Source organism: Telopea speciosissima, chromosome 11, assembly GCF_018873765.1.
Source record: "Telopea speciosissima isolate NSW1024214 ecotype Mountain lineage chromosome 11, Tspe_v1, whole genome shotgun sequence".
NCBI classification, from domain to species: domain Eukaryota; kingdom Viridiplantae; phylum Streptophyta; class Magnoliopsida; order Proteales; family Proteaceae; genus Telopea; species Telopea speciosissima.
The window spans coordinates 263,961-277,668 of NC_057926.1; the positions used below are offsets into that span (position 1 = coordinate 263,961).

The 13,708-nt window shown below is 44.7% G+C and overlaps 1 protein-coding gene across 1 annotated transcript in view; it reads left to right on the forward strand.

Annotated features, from left to right (window-relative positions):
* Positions 1-4,127: 4,127 nt before the first annotated feature.
* LOC122646567 (protein root UVB sensitive 1, chloroplastic) overlaps positions 4,128-13,708 on the forward strand; it is a 112,512-nt gene continuing 102,931 nt past the window's right edge. Inside the window, exons 1-2 of the mRNA XM_043840144.1 lie at positions 4,128-4,937; positions 5,108-5,383. Coding sequence (XP_043696079.1) covers positions 4,131-4,937; positions 5,108-5,383 — 1,083 coding nt within the window. The 5' untranslated portion in view covers positions 4,128-4,130. The remainder of the gene's footprint in view (positions 4,938-5,107; positions 5,384-13,708) is intronic.

Consider the following 13,708-nt stretch of genomic DNA (forward strand, 5'->3'; position numbering starts at 1 on the left):
GGTGGATGAGACAAAAGTAGGGGTTAATGCTAAGTTAGAGCTATGGAGATCAACCTTGGAAATAAGAGGTTTTAAGATTAGTAGAACGAAGACGGAGTATATGATGTGTAAGTTTAGTCACTATGAAGGATACTGACATGAAGTGAATTGAGGAAAGAGGGATACCGCAAAGTGACTATTGTAGATATCAGGGGAAATTATAAACAAAGAAAGTGACATAGAGGATGATATTTCACGAAGAATTAAAATGGGATGGATGAAGTAGAGAGGTGCATACGGAGTAATGTGTGACCGACGTATTCCTTTAAAGTTTAAAGGAAAGTTCTACAGGACTGTGGTACGTCCAACTATGATGTATGAGGCAGAATGTTGGGTAGTTAAGAAGTGTCATATTGAGAAGCTATGTGTGGCAGAGATGAGGATGTTAAGATGGATGTGCGAAAAAACTAGGAAGGATAAAGTAAGGAATGATCATATTAGGGTTGACTTGGGAATTGTTCTGATCAATGATAAGATCCAAGAGAGTCATTTGAGGTGGCATGGTGATGTTTTACGAAGGCCTAGAGACTCCCCAGTAAGGAGGAGTGATATGATTCCGATTGAAGGAGCTAAAAGAGCTAGGGGCAGGCCTAAAATGACCATAGGAGAAGTTGTGAAGAAGGACATGCATAGTCTAGGCCTTGTGCCAAGTAAGACTTTGGATAGAGCCTATTGGAGGACAAAGTTCCATGTACCAAACCCCATCTAGCTGAGGTTCTCCCAACTTGTTGGGCTATGCGTATTTCCTCTTACTTTCCTCTTTCCTCTTTCCTTTTTATTTTCAACCTTTTCAGTTGTCATTTTCTATTTTTCATTTCTCATCTCCTTTCCCATCCGTCTTTTCTCATCTCTTCATTCCCCTTTTTTTTTTTTCGTTTAGACCTCAGTTTTATCTACTTTGTTTTGTATGGATCCATATAGCCGACCCCATTAAGTTGGGATAAGGCTAAGTTTTTTGTTGTTGTATACGGGGAGGAGGGATATTAATGGAAACAAAAAGGACAGGTGGTTACCTCTCACACGTATGTTCAATACGTGGGATGATCCATTCACGAATTTGGGTGTCCTCTCTCATTTTTTTTTGTTGGAAACCTCCTTACGGTCAATTTTGGTTTTTCTTTGCAAGATTAAATGCTATGATCATGCTGCTATTAAGCTACATTGTTTACATAAATATTACTCCTCTGTTGCTTATGTGAACAGTTCTATCCCCGCGGCGCTTAGGGTTTCTTTAAAGAAAACCCTAGTTCATCGTTTTGCATCTTCGACCTCAACTCTGCAGCCTGACCTTTCATGGTTGCCATTCCAAAATGTAATCCTTCCGCCTCTGTGGCGTAAAATTTCTCCGCCACAGTGGAGTGTCAGATTCTGCCCCAGTGGCGTGCTTCCTTCTTTCCCTTTCTTTCCTTCTTCTTCCTCCTAAACCATCTCAGACCTTCATCCTATCTGATTCTGCCCTCTTTCTCCCCCTTATGGCTACTATCTCTTTGATCCACAGCTTTGGCTCAATCTCACGAGGACTTGCCTAGTAGATCCGCATCTTTCTGGTCATCTTCGTTGTCGATTCAGTTTCTGGGCTCTTTGTGGACAACTTCGAGGGGATCCTAAACAATGGAAGTTTTTCTTTTTTTCTTTGTTTGTGTGTTTATAGGTGATGTCGACTCAGGTGCTGTTGACACCGAGGTTATTGTCGACTCCGAAACTCCAGCTACCGTTCAATCTTCACCTACCCTCCCCTTTTGCTGGATGAAGCTCCACTCGTTGATCTAGCATATCCTTGCAGATCTGATCGAAAGTAGGTTGTGGCAGTGATTCTGGTGGTCTTTTTGCTATCGGTTGAAGTTCCAGTTGTTGATCAAGCAGACCGTTGCCTATCCGACAAGTCTGTTTGAAATTAGGTATGGCAGCGTGTTGGCACGCATGGCCAATGTGGCATTGGACTTTTCGGCACGTATGGGACCCCCTCTATTGGCACGCATGTGCATGCACTTAACTTTAGTTGTGTCTACAACCTTTTATCTAGGGAAGTGGTTGTGACCCTTCCCCTAGCTTAGATGACCCAATCAATGGCATGTGAGACCGGGTCAATTTCCACTCCTTGGTTCTGGATACTGTATATCTATACCTTGTGTTTATCATGTTATCTATCTGTTTTACGTATCTTGATTTCCTTTGTTTGGCGTTGGGCGCGCATGAATGAATAACCTTCTTTCTACAAAAAAAAAAAAGTTCTATCCTTGGATTCACATTACCTCTGGATATTACCCCAATTAATCCATCACGCCGGGTTATTGATATGATTTCTGACTTCGATTGGAATCGTGATTTACTTCTCTCTTTAGTTCCTACTTGTTTTGCTGGTGAAATTGCTTCTATTCCTTTACAAGGAATTGAAGACCACTGGAGGAGTACTCTTACACACAACGGTCACTTCTCTACCAAATTAATTGCTAAATTTCTTTCCCAAGATGTTAGCCCATCCTTTGAATCAGTGATACTAATCTATCTAAGAGGTGGCGATTCTTTTGGAAAGTAAAATTACATCCCAAATTAAAATTTTTTTTGGCGTGATTTACATGTAGGAATCCCAATTAAAGCAATTATCTCACAGTGGATTCCAGGTGAGCCAAAATGTATTGTTTGTGGTTCTTGTGCATAGTCGATTTGACACTTTCATCTCATGTGATTGGTCTAAATGTATTTGGGCTGCAGGTCTTCTGGGACTGAGAACGGAATGCATCTCTCAATCCTCATTGGCTATTTTTGTGCTTCTCTCCTCTCCAACAAACCCCTTGACCAACAATCTCTTTTATGGTTTTATTATTATGTGTTTATTATAACTTGTATTTTATTTGGGGCATTCGGAACAAGGTTCTTAAAGGATTTGTTAAACCTGATCCTCGGGTAGTTCTTCACTAGGTTCTCGATGGTTATGTGATCTGAAAATCCATCCCCCTTCCTCTCCTATTGTGGATGATTCTTCTTCTTTTCTCCTACTTTCTGATAAATGTTTGTCTAATCTATCCCTTCCCTATTTTGACCATCCTATTTTAATTTGTGCAAGAGTTGCTAACCCAGCCCTAGTGTCCTCTACCTAGGATTTTTGCATTTTGTTTCAAAAAAATGTTGTGATGAGGGAAATGTTGTGATGGTAGTTGCAGGTTTTGAAAATTCTGGAAATGAGGTGGAAGCGGAATTAGCTGGAATTCTGGCAGGACTTAGTCAAGCAAAGGGAGAACAAACATCTATCAGTGACATTTGGTGCCACAATAACAGATTTTCAACTTTGCTTCTTAATCCTTCCAAGGAATTCTAGTCGATAAATCTCATGCTTCTGTTACTTCATTTTTTGACCGGCATCATTTCATTATCAGTGTAGCCGAACCCTACCAATCCTTTAATTTTTTTTATATGGAAAAGAAAAATATACTACTTAAAAGATAGAAAAATTTACATGATTGTCCTTAGGATAGATTACAGTCTTTTCCTTAACTACCAATCCCTTAGTTTGTATAATGCAACAATTAGCTTTTTGTACTTTGATAGGGAAATCATTTTTTTTATTTATTTTATAAAACTCTGATGTAATTTCCCCTAAACCCTTAATGTTAGGCCAAATGTTTTTGGTTCTGGAGGCGTAGGCTGCACTGCGGCATAGAGAACATCAGTCCTGTATGTTATATGTTTCTCTTTATGCACACAAACCCCCCCGCCCTTGGATCCAAATCCTCTATTGTTGAGCTGCCCGGCATGACCGTGCTACCGAGACACAGTGAGGCACGCAATGATCGCCTTACCCCCACTCGGACAAGGCTCTTGGGCAAGGGTAAAGCGGACATTGCATGTCTCACCGTGTCTAGACAGCATGGTCCTGCCGGACAACTCGGCACTAGAGGATCCAAATTGCTCCCCCGCCCCAGCATGGAATTTGGAACGTGCCACTTGTCTTGATTTTCGTTTGTGTATCGAACCAAATCCGAGTGCCGCCAGTCTGACGGGTTTCAACTAAGAGGAAGGGATGACATGATAACGCAGGGGAGAGCAAAGAAACTTGAAAAAGATACAGAGTAACAGAGAAAACAGAGGGAAATATGGTGTGCTGCTGGGCTTCAAATATGTTCACTGTGACTCTCCCGCAATCCCATCACTCAATCCATACCAAAGCATTGCTGCTGATTGTAAGAAAAAGGCCTCCTTTTAGCCGACGAGTTTCTGCTTCTCAGCCCATCGAACCCCTTTCATTTGCACTCGGAGTCTTCAATTATTCTAAATGCTCTACCCTAGTCTGCAACGGCGGGTTCTCTGCGATTCCCTCTACCGCCCCAACTCCTCTACTGCCCGAACAAGGCGATGGATATGGTGGTGACGATTTATACGACAATAATAACAACAACAATAACAATAATAACAACAAGGACAATCGTGGTTGGGGTCCTTTTGATTTCGGTGGTGCTGGTGGGTGGCAAGATGGTTTCCCCCTGAATCCCCTTCTCTTTCTCTACTCTCGAGCCCTTTCTCAGGAGGGCAACGATATTTTTGCGATTTGGCCATCCAGGGATGCCTTCCTCTTTCTCTTTTCTGTGTTGGGTTGCATCTGGAATTGGCAGTTGGGCTCATACGCCCTCGCAAGAACCGTTCCTGAGGTTGTCTGGGAGGTAAGGGGTGGGAAGTGGATAAGGCTCCAGCCTGACCATTCTAAGGATGATTTCATCGTTGGTGATGGAACAAAGATTTTGTCTATTGGACCCAATTTGTTGGTGGAGTGCTGGGATGTGTTCCTGCGTCTTATGCTTCCAGAGGGTTATCCCCAGAGTGTTAGCACTGATTACATGGAGTACACTCTCTGGAGAGGGGTCCAGGGGATCGCCAGCCAAATCAGCGGTGTCCTTTCCACCCAGGTACCGTCTTCATCTTCCGCTTCTTGAATGCACTGTATTATGGCGTGAATAGTGATTTTATGAACATGAAAGGGAAGTTTGAAAATCTGTGGTCTTGCTCATGGTTAGTTCCTAGTTAAGGTTTCTTCCTTTCATATATGTTATGTTTTGCTCTATGTTCTCTTGTGTAGGCTTTGCTTTATGCTGTTGGATTGGGAAAGGGTGCTATTCCAACCGCAGCTGCAGTCAGTTGGGTGCTAAAGGATGGAATTGGCTACCTCAGCAAAATTATGTTATCTAAGTATGGCCGTCATTTTGATGTGAACCCTAAGGGGTGGAGGTTGTTTGCAGATCTTTTGGAAAATGCTGCCTATGGAATGGAGCTTTTGACACCCATCTTTCCCCAGCTTTTCATTTTAATTGGTGCAGCCGCTGGGGCTGGTCGATCTGCTGCTGCATTGATTCAGGTTCTTGGAAGTTGAGAATTCAGTTCTAGAATTCGATATTGTTACAATGTACTAGATACTGCCTGAACTGTCAGTGTTTTCATGGTTGTTGTGGTTGTTATATAAATATGGCTGTTGTTTTATACTTTTCTTCACAGATGATTGTTATGAATTGTATAATACAGACAAATGACAGTAGATCATCCTGTACTTCTTGTTGTGAGTTCCTTTCCTTTTGCAATTAAATGTAAAAGAAAGAATTCCATCCCCATAAAAGAACTAAGAAAGAACCAAGAAAGAAACAAGGTGATACTGGAATAGAAATTTCCACAAACAACTTCCTCCTACAAACTCCATTTCTTGCCAAAGTTCTACTTTATTAGCATCTAGGGGGCCAGTGGCCAGAGATCTAGAAATGGTACTAAGGCCTTTGCCCAATGACAGAGTTACAATTGTTTGCTTGGCTACTGAAGTTGCAAGGCCTCCAATAATATTGCTTGTGAAGTGGGAGCATTACAGTGATCAAAGTTTCTTGTCAACGCGTGGGGTAAGGGTAGACAGGACTGCATTGTGCCTCCTCAAAGGAGGGGCCAATCCTTTCCTAATCGATTTAGCAGCAGACCTATGGGCTGCAATCTAGCATTTAAAGTCTCTGACTACAAGTTTATTGTAGTCCAGTTCTGTAGTTTCAGTTTAGTATGGAGACATGGTTAGTTGTAATATTAAATGGCAGGGGATTCGTTTGTACATCTGTTATTTTTTTTTTTTTTGGTTTTAAGTCAAGTAATAACCATGTTTTACGAAGGCAGGATGGGTTTATTAATTATGCTAAAAGAGTCATTTTAGTTTGTGTGACTTATATTGGGATTTCTTTCACAATTTTTATTAAACTTCTTTGTTGGTCAGTAAAAATAAAGTATAAATATTGGGGTCTGGGTTGTCTGCACAAATTTAGTGGTAATTATCTTTGTTGGATCCCACATTGGCTGTGAGTGGGATCATCCTTGTCTTCATATACCATGACTACCTCCACTTTGATGCAGGAGCTGTTCCATGGGCCGGACCGAACCTGTTTGAGAACCCAAACCAAGATGAACTTGGTCCCAACCTTGTTCTGGTTCAGTAGGATATTTAAGGTTTATTTGGGAAATATATACAAATTTTTTTTATTCTAGGGTAGCTATTAGCCATTTAGGGAAATTTCCAATTTGAGTTTTATTTAGTTTCTATTTTTATTAGTCTAGGATTTAGTAAGGAATTAGGAGTCTTTATTTTCTGGGTCTTATAAATAGATGTGTAACCAACGATTGAAGTAGATTTGAGATTTGGAATTGAATGATAGTTTACCTTGTTTCTGCCAGGAGCTGTGTATGCAGATTTCTTCTCTCTCACGTTTTTCTCAATCTAACCAAAACCTTCTTCTTTCGGTCAGTTCCCCTCTCTTCCTCTTCCCTAGTTTCCCTTGTTCTCCCTGTTACTTTCTCCTTCTTGTTACTTGCAGAGCTGCTGTTCTATCGTTCGTCTTCCTGTAAAACGGTACTGACAGTCCAACTTGGATCGATCTCTCTCGATCCTTCTCTGTTCTTCCCAAAATTTGTGTGCTGATTCTTCCCTTTTGGGCGGCATAACCTTTGTAACCTGGTTCCATAAGAGTGAATTTAAGGTGCTATTCAAACCGGAGTTCAAACCAGAACCCGAAACCTCCGCCTGGGTCAGTTTCAGTCTTTAATCTTCTTCCTATTACTGGAATTTTGGCTGGTTTATGAGTCAGGATCAGCAAGCCTTCGAACTAGGGATCTCCACCTGAAACCTTCGGACAAACCTTGGCCTTTTAAGTCAGTTATTATCATCGAACTCAATCTGGGTTTTCACTTTTCAAGAAACTATCGTGAGGTTGAAGAAGGGTAAGTCTTGAAAATTACAAATACCCCCTATCAGTTATTGTATATATTTTTTTGGTGAATAAAAATTCATTACCAAAGAGAAAGAAAACAAAGAGCCCCCAGAATTCAGGGGGAAAAGGGGGGAGAAGAGAATAACCTACAATACATAGGGCTAACCGATCCCCTAGGGGGAAGGGGAGAGAAGAGAAGAAGGGAGACCCCAGGAAGCAACAATGAGCCTGTTCCTTGGGGAATCAACACAAGAGGAAGAAGGAGAATGGGGGGAGGATTTGGAGCTAACATCGAAAGAGATGGAGTCCCAAATTTGCCTGAATGACCTAGAGTTGGAAGTCCATCTCCTAATATTACGCTCCATCCAGATGTGCGAGATGGTAGCCCCGAAAGCCAACAAACCAATTCTATCGCAAATCGAATTGCCTCCAAAAGCTTGAATGATCCACTTCCACTCACTCTGAAGGGCCAAAACGTTCCTTCTCCTAGGCCAGCATTTGATGAGGATTCCGGACCAAATAGAAGCAGAAAAGGGGCAATCAAAGAACAAATGATCAACCGATTCGGAGCCATTCCAGCAAAGGCAGCAAGCAGGAGAGACATTAAGATGCCGGCGGATAGGAAAGCCTGAGTTGGAAGACAGTTTGAAAGCGTGCGCCAAACACAAAAGCTATGGCTTGGGATATGGCCTTTGAACCAAGCAACCTTGAACCAATCAACAGAAGGGCCTCTAGATCTTAAGTGATTCCAAGCCGATTTGGTGCTGAAGATACCTGAGGCTGAAGGAGTCCAACAAACCAGGTCCCCATAATTTGGATTTCTCCAGTCAGAGGAGGGAGAGAGCATAAACTCAGAATTTGGTCCCCAGAATTTGAATGTGTATCTGTTCATACTCAGGATTAAGGCCAATGAGGAAAGCATAAACTCGTTCCGTTTCACGTTCCTTAGCAAAAGTAGCAGCATCAACTGGGCTAGTCATAGTAACAGGATGATAGAAATCCAATTGTTGCCATTATGTCATCAGGGTAGAATAATAGACAGACACAGAGAGATCCTTCTGTTTAGTTTCCTGAGCTTCACAACGAATTTCATATATTTGGGCATAGTTGCTGGCTTGACCATAAGTGTGTTTCATAGCATCCCATAACTCCTTGGTTGAATTAAGGACAAAATTGGAACTAATGGATGACTGCATGGAGTTCAAAAGGAACGACATGATCAGGGCATTGTTAGCTAACCAATTATCCTTAGCCGGAGTTTCAGTGGGCATAGGCGTGTCACTATTAATATATTCCAAAAAATGATTGCCACGAATGGTAAAGAGGCATGCATATTATATCATGCATGCTCAACTTGACTAAACTAGGATGAAACAGCTTTCCAATTAGCCCTTTGGTGAAGACATTTGCAAGGAACCCGATTTTCTTCTAGGAGAATTCTGGGAGCTGAACTGAGATGAGCTCTCCTCATCTCCCTCCTCCGACCCCCCTTCCTCCACCGTCTCACCTACCACCCTCGCCACCACCAACTCCAGGCCTCCCGTCACCACTACATCCTCCGCCACTATCACCTCCAGTACCCAATCTTCCACCATCCCCTCACCCCCCGCCACCTTCGTAACCACCCCCACCCCTGGGCCAAAACCATGGTCGTTTCTATTCTCTGATCCCACCTCATCCTCGAGCACTTTCCTCTCTCTCCATTATGTTAAACCAGCTTTTGAAGATGGTGCTTCCTTCGCCCTATGCCCCAGCATTCTTATCTCTCCAAAAATTTCCAAATGGCAATCGTGCATTGTGGGTTACTTCCTTGGCTCGAGGCCTTCGTTCAACACTGTCAAAGCATCCCTCACTAAGCAATGGAAAGCTCAAGGTTCGTTAGATATTTTCCTTATCGACAGCGGTGTTTTCATCTTCAAGTTCTTTTCTGATGAAGCCGAGGCCAGAGCTCTGGACGGTGCTCCTTAGCTTGTAGGCTCCAAACCAATCTTCCTCCGCCAGTGGGATCCCTACATCCAACTCCACAAGGTCGACTTCAGCTCCATTCCCTTGTGGATTGCCTTGCCAAGTCTCCCTTTTCATTATTGGAGTCAAGAATGCCTAAATAGAATTGGTTTAGTCTTGGGCTTCCCTCTTTACTCTGACGCTCGCACTCTTAAAATGGACATATTATGTTTTGCAAGAATTTGCATTGATGTCTCGACAGATCGTCCTCTGCCTTCCTCCATCTCCATCGTCGAAGATGGGTTTAGCTTCGAATAGCCTGTCAAGTTTGATTGGATTCCTCCTCACTGCATCACTGCAAAGCCTTTGGGCATCACTCTCGTAACTGCTCCAACAAAGCTCCGGTCGCAGCCTCTGATGATGCTCTATCTTCTCAAGTTGAAGCTACCATCGATGCCCCTGAAGATGTTCCAACTTCTCGAGTTCAAGCTGCCAAAGTTTCAAGCCTTCCGTCTCCTCCAGACGAACTCGATGGCCTTCCGGTTCCTGCCTCCACCACTTCTGGTCGTCTCCTTAGCTCCGCTTGCTACCCTGCTCCTCCTCTGCCCTCGAGCCTCTCCAGATCTCCCAATAGAGGAAGAGTAAAAGTGTGCCTCCGCTATAGACGACGTCGCCACAACCACCCCATCTCTGCATCTCCGCCATGCAGGGAAATCCCCTCGGTTCTTGTGCCAAAGGCTTCGTTGACTTCCTCCGACGCTCCTCTGCTGTTTGCAACCCACGAAGATGCCTCGATCCTTGGTCCCCATAGGCTGGCTTCTCTGGCTTGTTTGATCGAGAATGCTCCCATTGGTCCGTCAGCGACTCTTGTGACAAAGCCAACATCCACTTTTGCTCAGAGCTCCCTGCAAAACAGAATGCGCAGAATGATTTCACCAATTTGGCACCTGAATCCCTCGGGTGTTCCTCTCCAATCCTGGATGCTTCGAAGTTTAGGGCCCTGCCATTGTTGACTTCCTCTGCCGTAGGTCAGACCAGGGATCAGTCCCTTAAAAGCTCCTCTCTCGATGGGTGTCTTGCTCCTTTACGAGGTAGTTCAAACAAAACTTTTTCCCCTTTTTCCCTTGTTAATCCCCTTTTATCGCTTTCCAGATCCGTCCTCCCCCCCCTTCTACCTAATCCCCTAGTCCCACTTCTAACCTTATTTCCTCTTTTCCCTTGCCTTCTCTAAACCAACACCACTTCAAGCTCAACCTGGCCCATCCTCCAACCAAACCATCTACTTTAAACCAGCTCCCATCCTTCTTTTCTTATAATCTTCCCGTCCTACCCCCACCATCACCTTTATACCCTAACACTACCTTAAGTCACGATCCCTCCATCTCCACTACCCTAACCTGACCCTCTTATCCCACAACCCGACCCTCTTCCCAGCCCACTTCACCCAACCACACCTCCACCGCCTCTACCGTCTCTGTACCCCCCCATGCTCACCTTGCCTTAACCTTTTCTCACTCAACCGACCCCACCCTTACCCCCCTCCTTTGTTCTAACTCCTTTGCCCCCCCTTTCCTTGTCTGGCTAAGTGCCCCCTCCCCCTCCCCCTTGGCTCCCCCTTGTGGATCTGGTAGCTCCCTTACTGCTACTGTTATTGCCGCCATCGCCCTACCCTAGCTTACTTTTGTAGGAGGTACAAGAGTGTTCCCCCTAGGACTTCGATGCCCTACACCTTCTAGTTTTCCATGTCTGCCGGATTTTTCTGGAATGTCAGGGGTCTTAACTCCCTGGCCAAGCACCAAGACATTAGAGCCCTCATTAAATCTTCTCATTCCTTCTTCTGCGCCCTCTGGGAGACTCGTGTCCTGCACGAGAATGCATCTCGCATTGTGGCATCCGTTGCCCCTTCTTGGTCCTTCATCTCCAATTACAACCATTCTCCAAATGGCCGTATTTGGATCCTTTGGGACCCTTCCAAAATTAATATCTTCATCTCTCACTCCTCCCCCTAGCTTATTCACCTCCTTCTCTCCCTCCCCAATTCCCCCATTTCCTTTTACCTCACGATCGTCTATGCCTTCAACTGGGTTGCCGACCGCACCTCCCTTTAGGATGATTTGGCTCTCATTAAAGCTGGGATTGGTTCTCTTCCTTGGGGGGGGGGGGTGGGGGGAGATTTCAATGTTGTCAGATTCCAATTTGAGAAAATTGGAGGTCGCCCCCTTGACTTCCAGTCCGTTAAGGCCTTCAATGATTGTATTGAGGATATTGGTATTGATGATCTTACATGATCAGGTACCCCCCCTTACTTGGCACAATCGTAGGGGGGGCAAGGACCGAATTGCTTGCAAGCTGGATCGCTTCCTCATCAATGAAGCTTGGCTCTCCACCTTCCCTCATTCCCATGCTAATTTCCTTCTCTAAGGCCTTTCTGACTATAGTCCTTGCCACCTCCTCATCAAACAATATTCGTTCTTCGGCCCCAAACTTTTTAAGTTCTTCGACATGTGGACCTCCCATCATCTTTACCTCCCTACCATTCTTAAAGCTTGGAGTTCCCCTGTCCATTGCCCCTCCCTCCCTCCCTCTCATTGTATTCGCCGAGAAGGTCTGTCTCACCAAATCTAGCCTCAAAATTTAGAACTTTGCCACCTTTGGCAGTATTCCCTCCCGGGTCTCCTCCTGCCGTTCCTACCTTGCCTCCTTGCAATCCCGCCTCCAGTCGGATTTGTTAAACCTCTTGTTGGCTGAGGAAGAGAGAAAGCTTTCTAAAGAGCCCTCTTCCCTTTCCTCTATGGAAGAAAGCTTTCTCCGCCGAAAATCCCGTATTAAATGGCTGGAGTTTGGTGATTCTAACTTGACTTTCTTTCATCGTTCTCTTAAAGCCAGGTAGAGCTCCAACTCCATCACCATGCTCATTGCTCGGGATGGATCCCCGCTTTCCTCTATCCTCGATATTAAGACCGAGGCTGCTTCCTTTTTCTCCTCCCTTTTCAACCCCCTTCTCCCCCTTCCTCTCCCCTCCCTCTTGGCCTTATCAACAAATTTGTCCCCTCCTCCTTGGCTAGCTCTCTCCTTGCCATCCCTTCGGATGAGGAGATTACCAAGGCTATCTTGTCCCACAAATCAAATAAGGCCCCCGGCCTTGATGGTTTCACCTTGGGATTTTTTCTTAGCTGTTGGGACCATATCAAGGATGACCTCATCAAAGCCGTCCGCAGCTTCTTTAATCCCAACCAGTTAGCCCAGGTCAATCAGACTTTTCTTTGCCTCATCCCTAAAAAAGATGGAGCCTCATCTCTCTTTGATTTTAGACCCATTTCTCTCTGTAATCTCCTCTATAAGTTCATTGCCAAAATCCTGGCAAACAGAATCCAGCTAGCCATCCCATCCTTGGTCAGCCCCAACCAATCTGCCTTTATCGTTGGCAGAAGCATTGCTGATAACAGTATCCTCTGCTCTGAAATTGTGCTTGGCTTTGATCGAAAATCCCACTCTCCCGCTGCCCTTATGAAGATTGACCTTCACAAAGCTTTTGATTCCCTTAGATGGGACTTCATTTGCAATGTGCTCTTCGAGATGGGCTTTCCCCCCGCTTTCATTTGTTGGATTCTAGCCTATATCTCCACCCCCTCTTTCTCGGTTATCGTTAACGGTTCCCCCGCCAGCTTTTTCCACTCCAAAGTTGGAATTCGCCAGGGATGCCCTCTCTCCCCCTTTCTTTTCTCTTTGGCCTTGGAAGTCCTTTCGAGGAGCATCCAAGCCAAAACCGACCTTCACCTTATCTCCCCGCTGCCCAAATGCAAGTAGCTAAATCTCACCCACCTGGCCTTTGTAGACGATCTTATGATCTTCTCCAAAGCTTCCCCCTCTTCCATCTCTGCCATCATGTCCTCCCTTCATCTCTTCGAGAGTCTCTCTAGCCTCCGTATTAACCTCCTTAAATCCAAACTCTTCTTCTCTGGTGTCTCTGCCCTCGACAGAGACTCCCTCCTCCGCCTCACAGGCTTTTCTCTGGGCTCCCTCCCAGTGAAATACCTAGGCCTCCCCCTTATCCCTGCTAGGCTCTCTAGTCATCATTGCACCCCCATGCTTGACAATATTCGCAAGCGTCTCCATCTCTGGAAGGGTAGACTTCTTTCCTATGCGGGTAGGCTTGAATGCATCAGATCGGTGCTCCAATCTTCTTACATCTATTGGTGCGGCATCTTTGCCCTTCCTAAAGCTACCACCAAAGCTATGGAATCCCTCTTTTGTGCATTCCTTGGGAAAGGGAAGGAATCCTCCAGATTCGTCCACTTAGTCAGCTAGAAATCCATCTGCCTTCCCAAATCTGAAGGAGGCCTTGGAATTTGCCGTATCCGGGACTCCAATACTATGGGAATCCTGAAGTTTATTTGGAAAATCTCCTCTAAGCACAACTTCGTTTGGGTTCATTGGGTTTACTCCCATCTCCTTAAGAATGGCTCCATCCCTACAAATTCCTCATGGGTCTGGCGCAAGATCCTCCT